Below are 20,570 nucleotides of genomic sequence, written 5' to 3' on the forward strand. Positions count from 1 at the left end.
TCAGATGAAAAGCATTTTTCATAGAGTTGAGTAATTTGACATGTTTATATGATGCCTTTTCAGAGTAGATAACTTGTGTGCATAACAGGACCCAAAAGTTCAAAGTAGCTGGTTATTTACAGCATACTCACTTATGGTTTTTGCTAGCAACTAAAATGGAAAATGGTTTTCCCATAGGCAAAAAAGCTTGGATATCAAATTAAATATCCTTGGCAAGGGCTTAGAGAGGCACCGCTTTATAAGAATAGTTACTGTCTGGCACACTTATATAACTTGAAATAAGTTATTGTAACTAGTCTAGCTGATTGTTATTATTGATGTATTAATACTTTTTTTTAAAAAAAGCATTAATTATTTTATTAGATTCATCAGAGGAAAAAAGAGTTTGTATGATTAGCTTTCTTGTGTGAAAATATGTTCAGAGTTGTAACATTTTAGATAAAAATGCTAGTGGTATACATACATTTGAGGTTGTTCATTGTTTGCCTTGGCAGCCTAGGCAGTAAGATAAATAATCAGCATATTTGTTATAGTATGAAAATCACTGAAAGGATGCCAGCACTTTTCCTGATAGACTAGATAGGTCATTGATAGAATGGTCCTTCTACTTCACATAAGATCAAACTATCTGTCCTAGCCTCTCCACACTGGCTTAGTGGATATTTGCAGGCATTCTTTGTCCTATGCACTTCAAATCATTAGTCACAAAGTATATAATATGGTTCTTTCATTTTCACACATGTTAATAACTTTTTTCCTTAGATTCTCCGTAGCAACAAGATTTAAATAGGGAAGAGGAAGAAGGGATGGGTATAAACAAGGTTAGATAAAATTTTTCAGAAAATACAAGTCCTTTCAAACATATATTGTTTTCTTTGTTACCTTTTTCTAATAATTTCTTTAAGGGTTTTCAATATTTGAGTAATACAAAATACGAGTGTGGAATTTCCCAGCGAAAAGTTATTTAGACCAAATAATAGAAATTTAAAAAGTACTATTTGCATCTCTCCAATTGTCTTTGAGTTGGTGCCCACAATTTATCACAACTTGTATGAGAGATTGCAAAGGAAGACACTATTTGGGGAATCTTGTCTCCTTTGTTGCATATGTAGTTGTGGACAGATAAGGACCCAAATGCATCAGAGATCACATTACCAGTATTGAAAGCTAGAGAAATCACTTTCCCCCGCCCAAAGAGAGATATGTCTGACCCACAAGATGGTGGGGAAATATTGATGGCACATTGCAATTCATAGAGGAATTTCATTAGCACTTAGTAACCTTATTAGCCATGTCCTCACTTGACAGGATAGTCAGCTCACATTGAAATTGTATGTGCATGAACTACATTGTATGTGCATGAACTACAAATAAATCTCAGTCCTGAGATCTTAACTGTGGTTAACTTTTCAGTGACAAGTAGTGTTTGGATGTTTGCTGTTGGGACTCCAGCTAGGCTGTACATTCTTTTCAGCCTGATAAGGCATGAAACGCAGGATAGGAGGCAGCAACTACCACTGCCTCAGAAAAGTAGATCTGGTTTGGTAACCAGGAAGAGGCAATATGTTGGGATCACAGCTTTTTCAGTGAGGTCACAGGCTTCAACCCTGAGCAAGTCATCAGATATCTTATTCAGAAGCCAAACCAATATAATTAGTTTTAAAAAAGCATTATGGTGCAGGAAACTCAAGCACCAGAATGCACTTTTTAAAGACAAAGTAAAAATACAATTTTCTGATGTTTAGCTAATTCATCTAAAAACATTGGGAATAATCCCAGTGCAGTCATAAGTTTGGCAGCACAAGGTATGCAGCCATTCAAACTTTAGCTCCTTCAAGTCTTATTTTGCAAAATTCTGCATTTCTGCTTTTGTTAGAAAAAATTCAGTTCATTCTGCTGGACCAAAAGAACACAGACTCTTCTCCAGACTCAAATTCTAGCACATCATCCTGGTCTTGCAGAATATAGATGCTAAAATTGTCCTCTTGGGTGAACTGTCTCCAACCATCTCTCTGGTTTTCCCAGGAAGAGCATTCAGGAATCCAGTTCCTTAACTGTTAGTAAATAAATGTATAAATCACAAAATGCGTGCATTTATCACTGTAGCTGCAACCAGATAGTTGGCTGTGACTTGTTCTTTTAGGTCAAACAGCAAAAGTCTGTGCATCATCAGATGATGGATTGTGAATGAGTTTAAAGCATCAGACTGAATCTTGGATGGCCGGGTTCAGTTCTTGGCTCCAGAAGTACTGTAGATGGTTGCGAAATGAATGCTGCTAGGGTAATCTTAATTCTGGCATTTTCTAACACAGAATGATTGATTTTGCAGATTCTATTTTCTTTAAACATTGCTTTTATAATTTGATTAAGAGAGAACATAGCACTACATCATATTTCTAAAAACAATTTGAGAAAATGTGACTATAACACCATAAGGAATACATACAAATGTATTTTAAATTTTTTATTTTTTTTAATGCACAGAACATTAAGGGGTTGGATATTGGTAGATTTTTGTGGAGATGTTTAAATATTATTATCATAGAAATGTTATCATACTGTTCTTAAGATTTTAAGAAATAATTTGGTTTTATTTTAGAAAAAAGTGTTGGAAGGATATGAAGAGCAAGCAACAAAAAAAATCACTAGAACAAAAGAAGCAGGAATTCACACTTAAATAATTTAATTCCATGAATGTTTACATTTTGTGTTAGTATTCTTTTTGTTGGATTATTGAAGAAGCTTTAAAAACTTGTTCTTTGAGTGCCGAAAGTAGTTTTTAAATCTCATACTGACGTCTTAATACTAATAAATAGTTTAATGTCACTATTGTATAAACTTTTCGCTACTTCAGATGTCAGCACCTCCGTTGGTGTGCATTACAACATAATAAACCTAATTCAGATTGCAGCACTAAACAGGCTTCACTGAGTTAGCTTTGCTTTGCCTCAAAGTCCCTGAAAGGCCAAACCTTTTAAGACTGAGGCTGGCAGCAGTTTGTGCCTTTGGCATAGGGCCTCATTTAATTGTTTTTGTGTTCAATACAATGATATCAATACAGTGATTGCAGACTGCACAGGTGTGGTATAGTAAAAAAAGGTATCACTTGGCAACAGATCAATGCATGACTGTCACAATAGTATGGTATAAGTCATCTACTCTACAATACTGTGACTAAATGCAGCAAATTACTGAAAACCTTATGGATGGTTATGTGGTGGGGAAGAAATTAATATTTAAAGTCTCTTTTCCAGTCAAATTGAAAATGTGTTCAAATTACACTAATTCTGCCACATAGTTCTTGGGATAGAGAAGGAAATACAAGAGTAAGACACTAAAGCTTAAGTATTTAGCTTTTTCATTAGCTCTAATGACATGTTCTCCAACACTGTGGAGTCCAGGCTCAAACCTGAACAGCCTTCCTTTTAAATCAGACCTGAAATCTCTTGCAGTATCTTCACAGTTCCTATTAACATATATTTAGTCCCAAGTATGCTACATAACCGCACATTTGAGCAGTATAGGGTTTTAGAATGAGTAGTGAGGAATATGAGGAGCTCAAAGCTGCACATGGCAAGGACATGGAAGACAATGTGTTTACTTCTGTGAATGTGAAATATTTCAGCATTATAGTGAGCAGTAACTAAGTATGATGGAGAGATTGCAGTAATTGTTTGGGTGTTTTAAAAGTGTTGTATCTGGGTCCCACTTCTCCCTCCATTTGGTTGACAGCAGATGTCATATTTCAAAGGGTGGCAAATAACCATCTTCTAACTAGACTGCTGCCTGATATGGATTAAAAGGACATAAATAGAAAACTGTGGGAGAGAGTTCATGGCTCGAAACACAGCATGTAGGAATGGTAGATAGTGCTGAGGTTTTGATTTTGTTGTTATACATTAATATAGTTCTTCATTAAAAAAAAAAAAAAAATCAGTCATCTTCTATAGAGTCTGTTGTTAATGTTTTATTTTTTTAACTTTTAATGAAGATCAACTTTCAGTGCTCACATACTCACTGAGAGTTCAAGCTGTGGTTCCATGGATCCTGGTCATAATCTATGGGGCTACCACATAATTTGAATTTCTCCTGTTATGTAAGAGTGTAATTTCAGTGTGAAGTGCAATTGGTTAGAATCAGTATAAATCTTTGTGTCATTAACTTATCATAGGGGTTCGAAAACCTGGAACAATAATATTAGGAAAATGCCCAGTACATTAGGTGATCTGTCCCCAGTTATCTTTAAGAAATTGGAGTCTGAAGCATTTAAATGGTCCTTTTTATATATGTATGAAAATCTTATAAAATGAGGGATAGGGAGTTGTTGTAATATGGTCTTGGTAATTGATCACCCTAGAGTCACTACAAGCACAGCTTTCAGGCCAAGATGTTACCAGGCAAAGATGTTTATTACATTATACAGCAAGGTTATATTCTCTTTTAGAAAGCATATGTGTCACATGTTAATTGGTTGTTTTCTACTGGTGTGCATGTAATTAAGGCGTACAATAGGTTAAAATAACAAAACAATATTCTAACACATCCAACCAAATTCTAATTCAGGCAAAGGCAAATCTTCCCTACAGGAAGAGGATGTTCCTCACACTCACAACATTGTGTAAATTTGTCATGGAAAACACAGAAGGATGTAGGACTCTTGCTAAGATTCCCAGAAGAAATCATTCTTTGTTCCCTTGCAGAGCTTCCTTAGCACAAATGTACCTGACAATAAAGCATCCAAATATACATGATTTTTTTTAAACTGTAAATAGAAATTCTCAAAACTTTAACAATATAACTCTACTGACTCATTGAAAAGGCATTCTATCTCTCAAAAAAAAACCAAACCAAAAACCCAAACCCAAAACCTGGCTCCACTTGAAAGTTACTGGAAAGCACATTCATAGTTATAAACAAATACTAGTTAACACTTTAAATAAAAAGAGGAAAAAAGCAAAAAGATTTAGGACATAGACAAGAAGATGAAAGAACTCTTGTTGCCTTCCAGCTGAAATTACTCAGATCGTTCCTGTATTCAATTACCTGAGAAGATGTGCTATTCCCTTAAGAGAGATCAGGAGATCAGAATTCATGGCAGTTTAGTGCACTTTCTTACTCATAGCCCCTTGAAACTTGTTCAGCAGAAATAGTTTAAACTGCAGCAGGGTTTGGGGCCAGGTGGTGACTACAGATGGTAATCACTGGGTCAAGATCATATTACAAACCAACAACAAAATATTCTGGAGGAGTAAAAGTTCTGAGAAGGCATTTGTATGCAGTTTGAGTAGATGTACAAAGTCTACTTGGAATAATTTCTGAATCGCAACCAAAGGGTCAACTTCTTTTGTGACACTTGCACAAAAAAGACACAGAGACACATTTGAGTCTAGTTTTCTTCCTAAAATTCGTGCTATTACTGTATATTCATTTGAGGCTTAAGTGTTTTTTAAGAAAGCCACTAAGCATGAGCCCTTACCATTATTTAAAAATTAATGATCATCTTAAGATTTCCTTTACAATCTTCCATCAAATATGCTTTCTTTTTTGATGATTGGCATCTAAATTGGCTACTTAGTTTCTCCTGGTATCACTCATGTCCCCAGGCAGGTTTGTATTATTAAATAAAACATTCAGAGAGAACAAAAACCAAAATAATAATTTAAAAAATGAGATAGAACATATTCAGAAGTATAAAGCAGGAAGGAAAGGGATTTTTCTCATGAGCTTTCTATTGATCCTGGTGTCTTTGCTATTCTGTTTTGGTATTTCAAAGTATTTCAAAGCAAAATATTGGGTAGTATGCTGGCTGACAAATAAAATAACTGTATTATTTTGGTGTTCTCTGGGGGTATTTAAAGGAGAACTCTGTCAAGAGAGCTTGTAAACTTGAACCTTAGACTCTAATATCTGCGCACCTTCTGTACTTGCTTGTGTTGGCTATTCATCTAGCATTTCCTCTCTTTATATTAATTTAGATTCTGTCCTAGTCACAAGTATGAGATACCTATGAAAGGTATCCTTGTGGCCTCTGTCAGGCACCTGAGGTCTTCAGATCCTAGTTGATCTAGGTCAGCATTGACAGATTAACTGCCTGACATTCCATACACTGTGGAAAAAAAATATACCCCTCAATTTTTGTTTTTACTTTCATTTTGTTGAGATTGTTTTGAAGTTTGTAACTCTACCAGAGGAGATACTTGGTATGTTTTTGAAATCACAGCTGCTATTCACTCCACATCAGTGTGGAAAAAAAACATGTGTGTAAGGTAAACATGCAGGAAGAGTTGCAGAAGTGTTAGAAATGGCTTCCTTTTTTCAGTAAAAAGAATTTCCAAAAATTCCACTGCTTTTCAGTAGTATGTATGTAGCACAGGGGCAAAATAGTCCCAGTCCGAAACAGTGTTCTAAGTTTTTGACCTCCCAGTTAGTCTTACTTTTTAACATTTTTAAATCCTCTGGAAGACACAATAGAGAGTTAGGTGGCACACTTTTAAACAAGAAATTGCAGCAACCAATAATGGAAACAGCATATATTATATGCAGTATCTGTCCATAGAGAAAATTGTCTGTACATACAAAAAATAGATATAATCCTGTAAATATTAAAAAAATATATATATAAAAATTTAAAAAACCAGACAATGCAGAAGGTATAATGGGTTAAATTTGGAGGAGACTAATATTCAATGTTGTTTAGACTGAAAATGAAAAGATATTTGACAGTGTTCTTAGTTCACAGAGTGGGTTGGTTCCTGCAGAGATTTTAACATAATAGGTCTGAAATATCACTTGCCATTGAGATCAGAGGAGACAACTTGTGGTCAAAAAATGGCTTTTACGGCCTCTTAATTTCATTTAATCTTCTTGGTGCCTTAAAAAGAAAAAAAAAAAAAAAAGTCTGTGCAGAAAAGTGAATTACTCTGTACTTCTAAATACCACTGTTTTCTAGAATGCCTTTGTATAATTCTCCCATTCAGTTTTGTGAGATGCTTCAGATTTTCATAACTGCATTGGTCACTTTACCATGGCTATTAAATTATGTGCCTTTGCATGTGTTTATATGTAATCTTTGCAGGACTCTAAAAGAATTGGAAGAGCCAACATACAATGGCATGTATCATGCTGCAATACAGGTATATGCTGTTAACAGGTTTAGTGAATAGAATTGATTAGACTTTGTATATAAGGGCTTTTTGGAAAGCTCAGTTTGACTTGTATGAAATTGAGTTTTATCCCCTGGTTAAAAAATATCAAGCAGTACATTTCAGTGAATATAAAAAAATGATGAGATAGAATTAGAACATCTGATGTGAATAAAATTTTGAAAAATCCATATACTCTGTCGTTAAAATAATGGATTTGATGTAGTACCATCCTTGTGCTTGGTAAGCAATGATGTAGGGAGGAAAAATGTACTTGGATTTTGACCACATATGTTAAGTATTTAGGAAGTATAGACCTTGCTCTAAAGGAAGATCTTCTTTAAATAATCTGAAGGTATCCTCGTAGAAAAAAAACAGGCAAATAGTGGAACATCATCCAACAAGAAGGCATTAAAGATGCTTTCAAAAGAAAAAGTAAAAAGATAACTTTTTAGGTAACTAATTCAGTATAAATTGCAAATACTAGATAAGGCAGGTTTGCTGCATGAGAGGTCACTTTTATTCTAAAATGTTCTTTTCTTGATGTGGCAATATTTTTCAATAAGACTTGAGCACGTTTTTCACTGATTTGAGGTTATTTTTCAACTGTATTCTTTTAAGAAGATTTGCGGGGTCATGAGAGCTGCATATAGAGCTTTACAATATATGAGTGCATGCAGGCAGAGATACAAAAAATGAATCAATAAAAAACAGAATATTTTCATTTGGGAGAGATAACTGACCCCACAGTAGGAACTGTGATGTGTCATCTGTCAGAAAAGTCTGTAAGCAGTTGCTGTTACAGTAAGCTGACAGATTCTAAATGTGTATGAAAGCAGATATGGCTACTGGATGACTACAAGACTTCTTTTAATATTTTTCAAAGAAATCACTAAGACCTTCTGAATCATCCTTCTTGAGGATAGAGAGAAATTCTAGTGGCAGAACTCATCACTCAAATATGCTCAGCTGCCATGGTATCCCTGGAAATTAACAATTTTCCTGTATCAACCATTGCCATGGCAGGATCACTGTTGAGCTGGTAGGGATTTTCTCCTTTTAAAATGTACCTTTTGGAGGAGTTTTATCTTGTAAATGTGCTTTTCTGCCAAGACTGATTTCCTAAGGTGGACACTTTGCAGATGGTACTTTACACTTAATTGATAGAGGCTGCCAAGAAGGAAAAATGCCAGTCCGGTGCCTTTCGAGCATTCTCTTTACCATTGGAATGAGCTGCTTTGGAGGAAAAAGTGACAGTATAGGTGGACTATACTGAATAAAATGGCAATATCTATTGCAATCTGGGACACTTCAGCTGCATATAACCCTGAAGGATTTTTCTTCCCTTGCTCAAGCACAAAAATATCAGTTGAAAGAAGTTTATGAAAGGCACAATTAGTACAGAGCAAAATACCAGTAACCACAAATATCAGGCAATCACATTAGTGGCCAGTTCCTGCAGCTTCATCAACAGCTAATAGTTATTCAGATTTATCTAGGTGACAGTAAGACTTTTGTGTTTTTCATAACAGGAGGTTTTCTTCTCCTGATGTATAAATCTTAATGTGTGTTTTTGACTAGCCATTGTCCACAGTTTTCAGGTTTTCGCTAGAGACTAGTCCAAAAGCAGTCATCTGAATATTTTCCTTGCACAGAGACAGACCCCTGTGTGTACATAGCATCTGTACTTCTCTTTCACTGGTGCCCCTTTTCATCTTGTAAAAGCAGAATTGTTTTCATACTGTGCTTTAACTTATGTCTGGAAAAATGAGAAAGCAAATGTATTGCAAGTCAGATTTACACTTGAATAATATCCTTTTGATAATATGCAAAAGGTTTAGAAGTGTCATCACCTATTTGGAACAGACTATAAGGGAATTCTCTTATAGAGAAAATTCTTTACTTGCAAGACTTTGTTTAATGCCAAGAAGTGATACAGATGCAGGATGAAATCTGTATCTGTAGGTATAGCAGCTGCCTTATGAATATGTGCTTATTTTTAAAAATATGCTGTTACATTCACCTGCATCATGCAGGGATTCTCAAGATTCTTTAGTGTAATACCTAATCTCTCTGAAATTATTTAAAGTATGGATAGCAGGCTGGAACATGATGTTTCCATTGTTTAACTGAGAGAAGTCCAAATTACATTTTTCAATAATTATTTTAGAAGTTGTATTCACTGATACTTAGTGAAAGTGTTTATGTGAATTTAGCTACTGGATTTCCTGTCATCCAGGGAGCTTGTATGCAGTTTCTTCTCTATTGTACCATATGGCTTTACAAATCATACCTTAACTTTCAGGACTGAAGTATGAAGAAAACAAAAAATTATTAAATTCTGTTAAAGCTGCCAGGTTTCACCTGGGTTTGCATCCAAAGCAAGGCAAGGCTTTCAAGAAAAACTCTAAGTCAGCCCAGATTCACTCAACACTGGGCCTAAGTTCACTCAAAAGGGTTGTGGGCTCTCACAGGCTATTGAAGAATCTGGGCTGAGTTTCAAGTCAGTATTGAAACCTGTAATCAGGCAGGCTTCACATGCTCTTGAATTTCCTTGAGAACATTTACCCAGCTCTCCCTCAAGTTTTTTGTGGTTTGCTGGAAATTTTTTCACTTTCAGCAAAACAATGATTGAGTCTTAGTCTTCAAGTAATGACCAGTAAATAGAATGTTTGTGGCTACAAACACCCAGGCACTGCTCACCCTACTCAGCAGACTACTACTAACAAAAAGCATTTGAAGCATCAGACATAGCTCTGATCCTTGTTTTGATTGGGGAAATAATGGGGAAACTTCACTTACATATCTTTGCTACAAATTTCATGTCTATATTAATGTTATTGTATGTTCATTAAGTGTGGATGATTTTGAAACATATTAATAGAAAAGTAGCTGTTATATGTGTTCCTTAATTTCTTTGCATTTCTCATTTTTGGCAAATGTAAAATCAATATTTCCCTTTTCAAAGGTGGTATGCCTACAATATAGACAAAGAATGAATTCTTATTGTAAAGATAGATAGGTACGGAAAGTAGAATAAAAAATAGCTTAAAAGTTTATTCTTAATATTTAGATTTCTGTATGACTTCTGTACCATTTGTTTCCAGGACGGCTCAGAGCTTTTTTGTGTTCCAAATGTTGCTAACTCTTGGGAATCTTAAAATTGTTCTTTTGAATTATCAGGCCAGTAGCTCAGCAGACTAAAAATTTTTAGCTGAAGTGGCCAGAACTTAAATGGGATTTAAGTCGCACTATCTGAATGGCTTATATAAGTGTAAATCTCGCATAAACACAAATGCACATGGTAGTTTGTAGTGTTGCTCTTCATATTCATGATGATTAAGTTAATATGCATGTTCATGTTTACCAGAATACCCATCTAAGTTATGTAAAATGTACAAAACTAAGTATGAGAAAACACATGGAAAATAGACCACTTTTTTTCACCAATGAAACTGGTGAAAATTTTGCATTTTTAATTTCTCTCACTTGACTAAATGATAATTTCCCTCATATAAAACCAGTGATGTTTTCTATATGGAACCACTATGGCTCTACTACTTCACGAACTGATGTGTGTGCAGGGAGAGGGAAGAGAACTTTTATTTATAACTATTAAGCAACTTTTACAGAAGCTATGAAACTTTCCTTTTCTTCACTCAGTTTTTCTTCGCTTTGGTAGACCACTTCACATACCTGTGAACCTGTTCCATAATCTTGCCTGGCACTGAGGTCAGGCTGACAGGCCTATAATTCGCTGGCTTTTCCAACTGGCCCTTCTTGTGGATGGGCACCACATTGGCCAGCTTCCAGTCTTCTGGGATCTCTCCAGTGAGCCAGGACTGCTGAAAAATGGACAGCTCATCTGCCATCTCTCTCAGCACCCTAGGATAGATCCCATCTGGTCCCATGGACTTCTGGGGATCCAAGCAGCTGAGGAGATCTCTAACTACCTCCTCTTGGAACACAGGGAGACTGTGCTGCTCTCTGGCTCCTTCTGCCAGCTCTGTAGGCCAGCTGTCTGGAAGACATTCTGTCCTGCTAGTAAAAACTGAGGCAAAGAAGGTGTTAAGTACCTCTGCCTTTTCCTCATCTTTTGTTACTACGTTCCCCTCCATGTCCACCAAAGAGTGGAGGTTGTCCTGTGCCCTGCTCTTGCTATTAATATATTTATAGAAGGATTTTTTTTTGCATGGTTTAGTTGATTAGGTGGGATGGATAATAGGTTGGATGTGATGATCTTGAAGGTCTCTTCCTACCTGGTTTATTCTATTCTAAATTTTCAGAATCATACTTCAAGATTTGTTTATAAATCACTTTCATGATTTATTTGTCTATATTACTGCAAGATCTTTTGGTTTGTTTTGATTTTTTTTTTTTTTTTCATCCAGTTATGGGGGGGTTGGAGGTGTTGGGATTGGGGGGAGGGGGATTGTTTGTTTTTCTTTCAGAAATGATGTACATGTATATATCCTCACGTGGTTTCTGTATATTTTATACGTGACACATTTACAATTAAGGTTATCCTGAAATAATGTCTTTATCTGTTACCTTCTAGCTAAATCTTTGATTGTTACTTTACAGCTAAAATAGACCAAGAAAATGAAGAGAAGTCACTGACAGAAGCACATAAAAGGTAGGAAAGAACAATGCAGCAAAACCTTCCTTTAAAGAATGTGTTATGGTAGAAGTTGCTATATTGCTAGCCAGAATTATTGTATTTTTGAATAGTGGAAGAAACGCTCTCAGAAATCTAAGTGATTTTTATTTATTACTATTCTTAATTTGACAATTCAGAAAATTGAAGCTATACAGACTTGCAGCCTACCTTTAGAGAAGTATTGCACATGACTCCTGTCTTTTCGAAAGTGTATGTACCTTAGGTAAATTAAGAATATATCATTTGGACTGAGAGAAAACTGCTCATACTACACCTGAATCACAGTGATTTGACAGACACATAGCATTCCCCATGCAACTATTATTCATTAGGTATCACTGCCTGTGCTTATAAGATGCCTGCTTTAAAGAATGGAAATCTGTCTTTTAATATACTAATTATATGTATAATGAAATATTACTTCCTTTGCAGAATTTCTAATAGATATTTAAATAGTTTATTGTGGCAAAAAGCAAAATACCTTGATAAATTTCATTACAGATGTGTGCAGTGGAGCTTCACTGCATTGCACAACTTGTGATTTCTTCTGACTGTTTTGGCAGTGTTCTGCAGAAGTTCTTCAAAAGCAGCATTTAGATGGGACAGATTTTTGTCTGTCCCAGCAAAAGACCAGAATATGTGTCAGACCATTTATAAACCAGATTTAGTGAAACTCGCATTCTGGTTTTGTTTTTCTAATAAAACCCAAAACCAAACAAAGAATTAAAAAAAAAAAAAAAATTAAAAATAGCATATTCTTTTTGTGCTGGCTACAGCTGCAACTGAATATATGCTAATTAATATATTCATGATATACTTCCATAGCTGCAAATTCTCTCAAGAGGATTCTAGTAAAATAGATCCCTGTAACTGGTTCTAGCTTTTATTATGGTTCGTTAGCAATTCAATGGTCCAATGTCAAAATTTGGTACTTGCTCTAATGCCATAATGCAGTTGACATCTTTGTACACATTTTTTTTATTTCCTTGGGCTATGTAGTAAAGATAGTAACTGAAAAGGAAGCCAGGGGAAGATTCAATGTTCCACTGTTGAATAGAATAGGATTAACCAGGTTAGAAAAGACATTCGAGATTGAGTCCAACCTATCACCCAACACTATCTAATCCACTAAACCATGGCACCAAGTGCCCCATCCAGTTTCTTCTTAAACACCTCCAGTGATGGTGACTCCACCACTTCCCTGGGCAGCCCATTCCAATGGCAAATCACTCTTTCTATGAAGAACTTCTTCCTCACATCCAGCCTAAACCTCCCCTGGTGCAGCTTGAGACTGGTATCCTCTTGTTCTGTTGGTGGTTGCCTGGGAGAAAAGACTAGCCCCCACCTAGCTACAACCTCCCTGAAGGTAGTTGTAGAGAGCAAGAAGGTCTCCTCTGAGCCTCCTCCTCTCCAGGCTAAGCAATCTCAGCTCCCTCAGCCTCTCCTCATAGGGCTTGTGCTCTAAACCCCTTAACAGCTTTGTTGCCCTTCTCTGGACACGTTCCAGCAAGTCAATATCTTTCCTAAACTGAGAGGGCCAGAACTGGACACAGTACTCAAGGAGAAGCACTCTCCTTACTTGTAAAGAGATACTAGGTCCTTGAGTACTACATCAATGATGTGAGATCATGATGAAAAAAATGGGACAAAGAGTGTATTGCCTTGGCTTAGTATCAGACCTCTTGCTCAAGTATATGAAAGACATTCCTGTAATTTTTTAGGTTTAACTGCTGAGTTACATGACTCTTATCCTTAAAAATCTCCTTCACATTAAAATCTTGAGAGAAGAAATGGCCATTAGGAGAAGAAATTTGTGTAATCTCTGCCTACTCTTTTAAGTTTCTTCAGTACAAAATGGGTTAGATTATATGTCTAAAACTAACAGATTTCTGAGGACAAGGGGAATCTACAATCTGTTCAGAAATCTTCTGAATTGTCACTTGTCCTAATTTATTCTCCTCCCTCTATGTTGAGTGCAGCCGCTCTCTTCTTGCCAAAGAAGAAAATTCAGGTCCATTGTTCCTCTTTACTGCAAATATCTAGCAAGGGTAACATTACACACAAAACCTTTTGTGGAATGCATGAGGAATTATGCTAGGACAATATTAAGGCAAAGTTATTTTTTACTGTTATCTAGCTAACATTTCTCTCTTTCACCTTCCCACTGAAATTCTTAATCAGATCAGTAGTATTTGTTAAAATTTTGAAGACAATTACATGGTATAGTTTTAGTTCCGTTTGTGTTTATTTTGCTATGATCTTGTGACCTATTTGGTGGAGGGTAGGTGAAAAAGAAGATGAGAGCTTAAGAAGCTAAATAAAATATTAGTTGCTTTTGGTTGATCGTAGGTAGAACACCAATGTGTAGGGTGACTAGGTAAGCATGTAGTGCAAGGGAAAGTGATGGCTTAGGTGGAGCAAAATTAATGTGGTCATGTGCTTGGATTTTAATTTATGAACTGGATAACTTCAGCCCATATATAAGCTCAGGTTTACCCCATGATAGCATTTTTTTACTTTTCGGTAAAAAATGCAATTTTCTTGTTTTAGTTGTTTCTGTGGGTGGTTTGTTTTGTTGTGGGTTTTTTATTATTATTATTTAAAAAAATTGTTAGTTTGGCAGAGAATATTAAAGTTGATATCTCCATAAAAGTATGAAAGTCTGAAAGAAAAGCTCTTGAAGGAATAACAACAAAAATGTTTCTAAAATGAGTAATGATTTGGGGAAAATGCAGCGATGTGTATTTTAGAAAAGCTCAATTGTGCAATAGATGAACTGAAATGGAAAGTTAATCTTCCACACAAAATAAAGACAAAAAAAAAAAGTAAAAAAAATGGAATGTCTGCTCCAGGGACTCCACAGTGTATAGCTGTTCATTTGTCACAAGTGAGAAAATGTTTAATCGGTTTTAGAATGATGTATTCTCTCTTTATTTATCGTGTTTAGTGACTTTAAGAGTGTCAGTATGTAAAGTGTTTATCCAAGGAATGGATTTCTGGCACATGGATAAAATGAAAAGTGAAATGTTTAGCTCACAATAGGCATATGTTCCAAGATCTCTCTGAGTAAGTATCCTGAGATGAGAAGAAAGCACACAGGTCTGTGTTTATCTAGCCTACACAGGCAGACAAGGAAGGCTCCAGCCTGGTATTAACACTGAAGTGACATGGAATGTCTTCACTGAACCCCAAACAATTACATCATTCTCTTAACAATATTGATAAAGTGTAATAAAAAAGAACCTGGCACTTTCCAATTAGATTGTCATTGCTAAATACTTGAGAAACTGTGAAATACTTGACAAGTTAAAGAGAAAAACACTGGTTTAGGGAGAGGGGAATGAAACAAAACAGGAGAGGGAAAGGAGGAGGGAAAAAGACTCTTCTGTATTTTAGGAGACTACAGTTTGGCAGGTTTTGTTGGTTTTGTTTACTTTTGGTTTGTTTTAAATTTTATGTCCTCTGTCCCAGAACATATAACTATTCACACAGCTAAATATAGTATTTAAACAACTTCAATTGTAAAGCTCAGTATCTTTGAAAATTGAGAGAAACAGCATACTTTCCACCAAGCAATAAATATGTTCTCAGTTTTCTGTACTTTCATTTACCTAGCCTTAAATATTTCTAATCTTTCAAGATGTGATTTTCTGAAAGGAAGAAAAAAATTTAAAGTATTATTGTTTCCAGTTATGCTTAATACAACTAGAAGAAAGTAGTGTTTGATCACAGTATCCACAGCAAGCAGGAATCAAGATTTCATCAAAGTTGTTGTCTAAAGTAATAGGATAGCTGATGCCTTGTTTACTGTGCTAGGACAAAAAGCAGCAATGTAAGCTTGGTGGTTTGTAAACAGAAAGGAGCTAGTTACTGCTTTTCTTGCACTTAATTCCCGGTGAAGCAACAGCTAAACAACCTGACTAAAGGTACCAGAAACAATATTCAGTGAAGCTAAATCCTAATTCTCTTCAGCTGAATAACTATGAAGGAACAGCATGCAGCTTAATTACATTCTTATAATATGTCACCCATTATTGATTGAGTTTTCATCTTTGGAATGCTTCCAGATTAGAATCTGATTTTAGAAGAAAATATGTCCAAATTACAACACTAATCTCTCTTTCGCTGAAATAGTTATGATGATCTTTTTCTTCCACCCTACCTGCAATGATTAACCCTTTCTTGGAATAGCACCTCAGGTATCATTCACAAATTGAATTGGAGATATTTGCTTTAGAGCTGAGATGCAGTCAGACGATCCTCAATTCTTACTGCTCTCTATCAGATAATGCAGCACTGGATTCTAAATTCTGTGCAGTAGCACTGAAAATTTCTCTGTTTACTTATACTGCACTCTTACATGGGGCAATGTATGCTGAGAATCTCTTAAAAACCTATAGGTCCTTTTATTTCTAACATTTTAGATATTATAACCCTGCTGAAAGTGATAAGTCATTAAGACAACAGTCCCATGTAATGGTGGCTTGATTTGGGTTGAAAACTGTTCACTGATGTCTAATGAGGGCTGGATAGGCAGAAATACTGCTCACTGACTGTTTTGTATATATCACTGATCTTTAAAGAGTATGAAAATTTGATCTGTTCTTTAGTAAATCTCAATGCATGAGGGGGACATATATTTGTTATAAGAAGTAAAAAGGAGGGCTTCTGCCTTCTAGCAGAAGTGTGAACTGGTGAATTTGGGATGTGTGTGTCTGGGTGTGGAACACTCTTCTTCTCATGCCAGGATATTTTTATTTAGTTTATTTTATAGTTTGCTCCCCTTTCCCTTGCTTGTGCATTCCATTACTTTTTATGTTTTAAAGTGCTTCCCAACTTCAGTCTCCCAGGCACTTCTTCTGTTTTTAGCACTTTTAATAATCCATTTAGCAATGTATTGTTGCTTTCTTTGCCGTAGCAACAAATGACATTAATTTTGAAGATAAATGTTTACTTTTAAATTCCCTGGAGGGGGAAAGAAGAATGTATTCCTGACACAATGCTTTGCAGACTTCCATTGGCTTCACTGAACATGAGACTCAGGGAGGAACAAAGCTTTACACTTGTTTATTAGCAGGCAAGTCAGTGACAGTTTGAGAAATAGAAGAAGGTGTAGTACAATGGCACTGCTGAAAAGCAACACCTGAAAACGTAGCACCTAAGTCTGGTAATCCTTTAAAACAGTAAATGCTCCTCCTGCCTTACTCCCCTGCACACAATGGTTTGAATTGTATCCAAAAGTGAATATATAGTTAATCATTGAAATAAAATGCTGAAAAGCTCAGAAGTATGTGAATTAAAAAAAAAAAAAACCCAAACAAACTCTAACACTTTTAACTGGAAGTCAAAAAGATGATATTGGACTCTCTCTTTCACTACTCTAGCATTTTATCGTTTGTTGCTTCCTTTACTGCTAGGTCTCTTTTCTCACTGTGTGGCTCTCAGCATGCAGATTTGAATTCCTCATAGTAATACATTTCAGAGTGTAGGTATACATTAGTCGCATCAGCAAAAAGAAAATACTTGATGTGCAAAGGAAATGTGTATTGAAGATGCTTAGAGACTGTTAAATAGCATCATTCTAATTTAATATCCTATGTCACACAAAATATCAAGACCTGTAAATAGGCAGTAAAGGCAACATAGCCAGCAGTTTAGTTATGTCAGAAAGTCTGTTCTGAAATATGGGTAACTGATTTTTCATGAAAGATGAAATCTTTGTCCTTTTCTGAAAATACATGCCAAATAACTGCAAGCCCGTAAGTGTTTTCACAATTGAGTTTTGCTGGAAGAGAATTATCTTTTCCACTAAAGATACTGAGCTACATGCTTTAAAATGAAATTTTAAAATTGTCATTTTCAAATCAGTTTTCATTTACTGACATTCGGTACTAGTATGAACAAATGGTAATAGAACTTCAAACAGATTGGGGTAATATTCTGCCACATAAACTCATCTTTATGCAATTTATTCTACAGTTTATGTAGAGGGCCAACTCTTAGATCTTACAGTAAAATATGAAGGATGTCATCTTGCAGTGCAAATACAGTTACACAGCTAAATAGCATTGTTAACAATACAGCAAAGTAGTATTCTATTAACAATATAACTAAAATAACTGGAATCTGATAATACCCCAACCTAAAGCTGTTGTCTTAAATTCAGGATTAACAAAAAAACCTTAAAAATACAAAAATTAAAATCATTAAATATGGCACATCATTTTGTCCAGCAGGTGGTTTCACTGAATGGTCCTCAAAAATTCAAGATACTACTCTTGAGCTGATACAGCTGAAGTAAAATGCTTGTGTGTGTGACTAGCTCCAGTGCTGCTTGATTTCACATAAGCTTCTGATCATGTTCTGTAGGTTTTTTTTCTTTCACCATATTGTCTACTTGAGTTGTGTCTTTAGAACTTCACAGTACAGTGTTTGCATTTGCAATGACTGTGACTTAACTATGGATAATGCTTCAGCTTTTGTTCTCCTATGTTGATTTGCTGCTACAGTGGTTGCTTTCCTCCTTGCAGTATTTTAATATTTATGGATTATTGTATTGCTGATGTCACAAATATGCAAATAGAAAAGTAGAACAGAAGGGAAGTGAGCGTTAACTCGTGGGAACTATTCAGTAATAACCTGTACAATATAGGTAATTCCTTCTGTAAAAATTTCCAGCTGATGGAAGGCTACTGTCAGCCCTCCACAGTACATGGTTTGTATCAGCCTACTGCTGAAACCCCATTGTGCTTCGCATACATGGAGATTGTGACTAGGAAATAGTATTACCTCTTTACTTACTTGGTTTGTTCCTCAGCTATGTTGCCTTGTTTCTTCTTGTCCTTAACAGGCTTCAGAAATGGTTTTAGTGAGCCAGATTCCTTCTGCATTGTGTCTTAAACTCATGGGATAACTTGTACCCACTTCTTTTCTCAGCTGCTGTCTTGAGAGAGGGTTCTACCTTAATCAGTCTGTTGAGAGGATAAAAGCTCCCTTGTATCCCAAAGGGAACTCCTAGGACAGTGATTACCCCAAACTGAAATGCCATGAAGCCTTCATGTAATCGTTGTAAGGGACAGATAGAAAAACTTCTCCAGATGTGGAAAAGTGTTCTTGGGCCAAAGGAGTGAATATCAATGATTCACATATCCAGGCTGATATGGTTATTTGTTACAGTCTTTCCACCAATTCCAGTGGCTGCTATCTTTTAATTTGAACTTTATCCTTACTCCTTTCTTTCTACTCAGCTAAACAAAGATCCTGTCACTTCAATTAAGTGAATTTATTGGAATAAGTCAGGAATTCAATCATAAATGCCTAACATTTGAAAAATGCATGTAAAGATATTTTCAATCTGATGCTTCATTAAACCAAATTTTGAAGTCTTTCAATTTACTTCCTTGGGATATTTTTGTAATTGACTCTAAGAATAAGAAAGCACTCTGAAACTCTGGATGTCTTCTCCAGAGGCTGGATTTCTTCTGTTCATTGTTTGTTCTGGCTTTTCATAATATTAAGGAATCTTGTGTTCATGTGTGCTGAGAGAGCTATTGAAATAAGAATGCTCTTTAGAACAATTCCAGGAGGTTAAGATGAAACTGCATCAGAAAACATTTATAGTCTTAGGAGACTATAATAACCAAGAATTACACAGCATTTTTATTCCATGAAACTGAAGTTTGACTTGAGCAGCAAAATATAAATAATACATGACAATACTCCAAATCATCTCACTTTTTATTTCTAGAGTTTGTTTTTGTAAGTCTGCACGTGTAGAATTTAATCTATGGTGGATTATATTCTTAGACTGTGTGTTAATACAATATGTACATGAAATATGGTAAAGCATCTGTGTGATTTCTAAATAATTCACTCTAGTTTAAAGGTAAATTACTACTTATTTTGTTAGATAACTCTGACCTTGACTGCATGAATTTCAGTTATAAAAGTGAGCTATACAGAGGGAGGAGGCAGATTAGAAGAGTGAAGTTGACACTGATAAACTGAAAAAAGCTTATAAAAAATTTAACACAATTTTTACTACACAACAATTACACTTTCTCCATTTCCAATTATAATGACTTCTCAGAAGGCCTCCATTGAACTAGACAGTGAATATGAGATGTGTTAATAGAAACTTCTGGAGACAAGTTGGGCTTTAATATGGGGCATTTAGGTGTTTCTTACAGCACTGAGATTAGAGCTTGTGTGTAAAACCACTGCTGAAACTCATTCTTTCACTGCCTATGTCTTAGTATTTTCTAAGGAAGAAAAATAGTGTCCTCTTGGATATGTTGTTAGCCTGACTTTCCAGTGCACATACTTTCATGACATTGTTTTATGCATGTTCATATTCTATGTGCCAAATTTAGCACAGAGCTATCCACTTGTCTGCATAACAGCTTAGGTGGCAAGCATGGACTTTATACCATGCTACCATAAAATTAAAAGCACTGAAATCTGAGAAAGAGAACCTACATATTTGTATAAAGTATGTAGATTATAGTGGATGGTAGCTAAGATCAATATAGCTGAAGTTCAAACCTGTTTAAAATTATCATTTTAAAATGACAAGAGAAAGTGCATGCAAATTAAAAATGCATTAGAAGAGTCATGCTAAAATTCACCTTATTTTATTTCTCTGAGTGGCCTGTTAGAATACAATTGTCAGAGACAAAATAGAACCCAAGTTTAGTTTGGTTTCTAATGTATTATCTCAATTAATATTTTAATATGAATAATGTTATTGAACAGAGAAATAACCTTTA

General features: G+C 35.4%; 1 protein-coding gene across 1 annotated transcript in view; it reads left to right on the forward strand.

Moving 5' to 3' along the window:
• The window catches only part of FMN2 (formin 2), a 164,650-nt gene that overhangs the window by 116,554 nt on the left and 27,526 nt on the right, over window positions 1-20,570 (forward strand). Inside the window, 1 exon segment of the mRNA XM_068155191.1 lies at window positions 11,727-11,778. Coding sequence (XP_068011292.1) covers window positions 11,727-11,778 — 52 coding nt within the window.

The sequence above is a fragment of the Melanerpes formicivorus genome, unplaced genomic scaffold (assembly GCF_026170545.1).
Source record: "Melanerpes formicivorus ecotype bairdi unplaced genomic scaffold, bMelFor1.0.p_v2 SCAF_2, whole genome shotgun sequence".
Taxonomy (NCBI): Eukaryota; Metazoa; Chordata; class Aves; order Piciformes; family Picidae; genus Melanerpes; species Melanerpes formicivorus.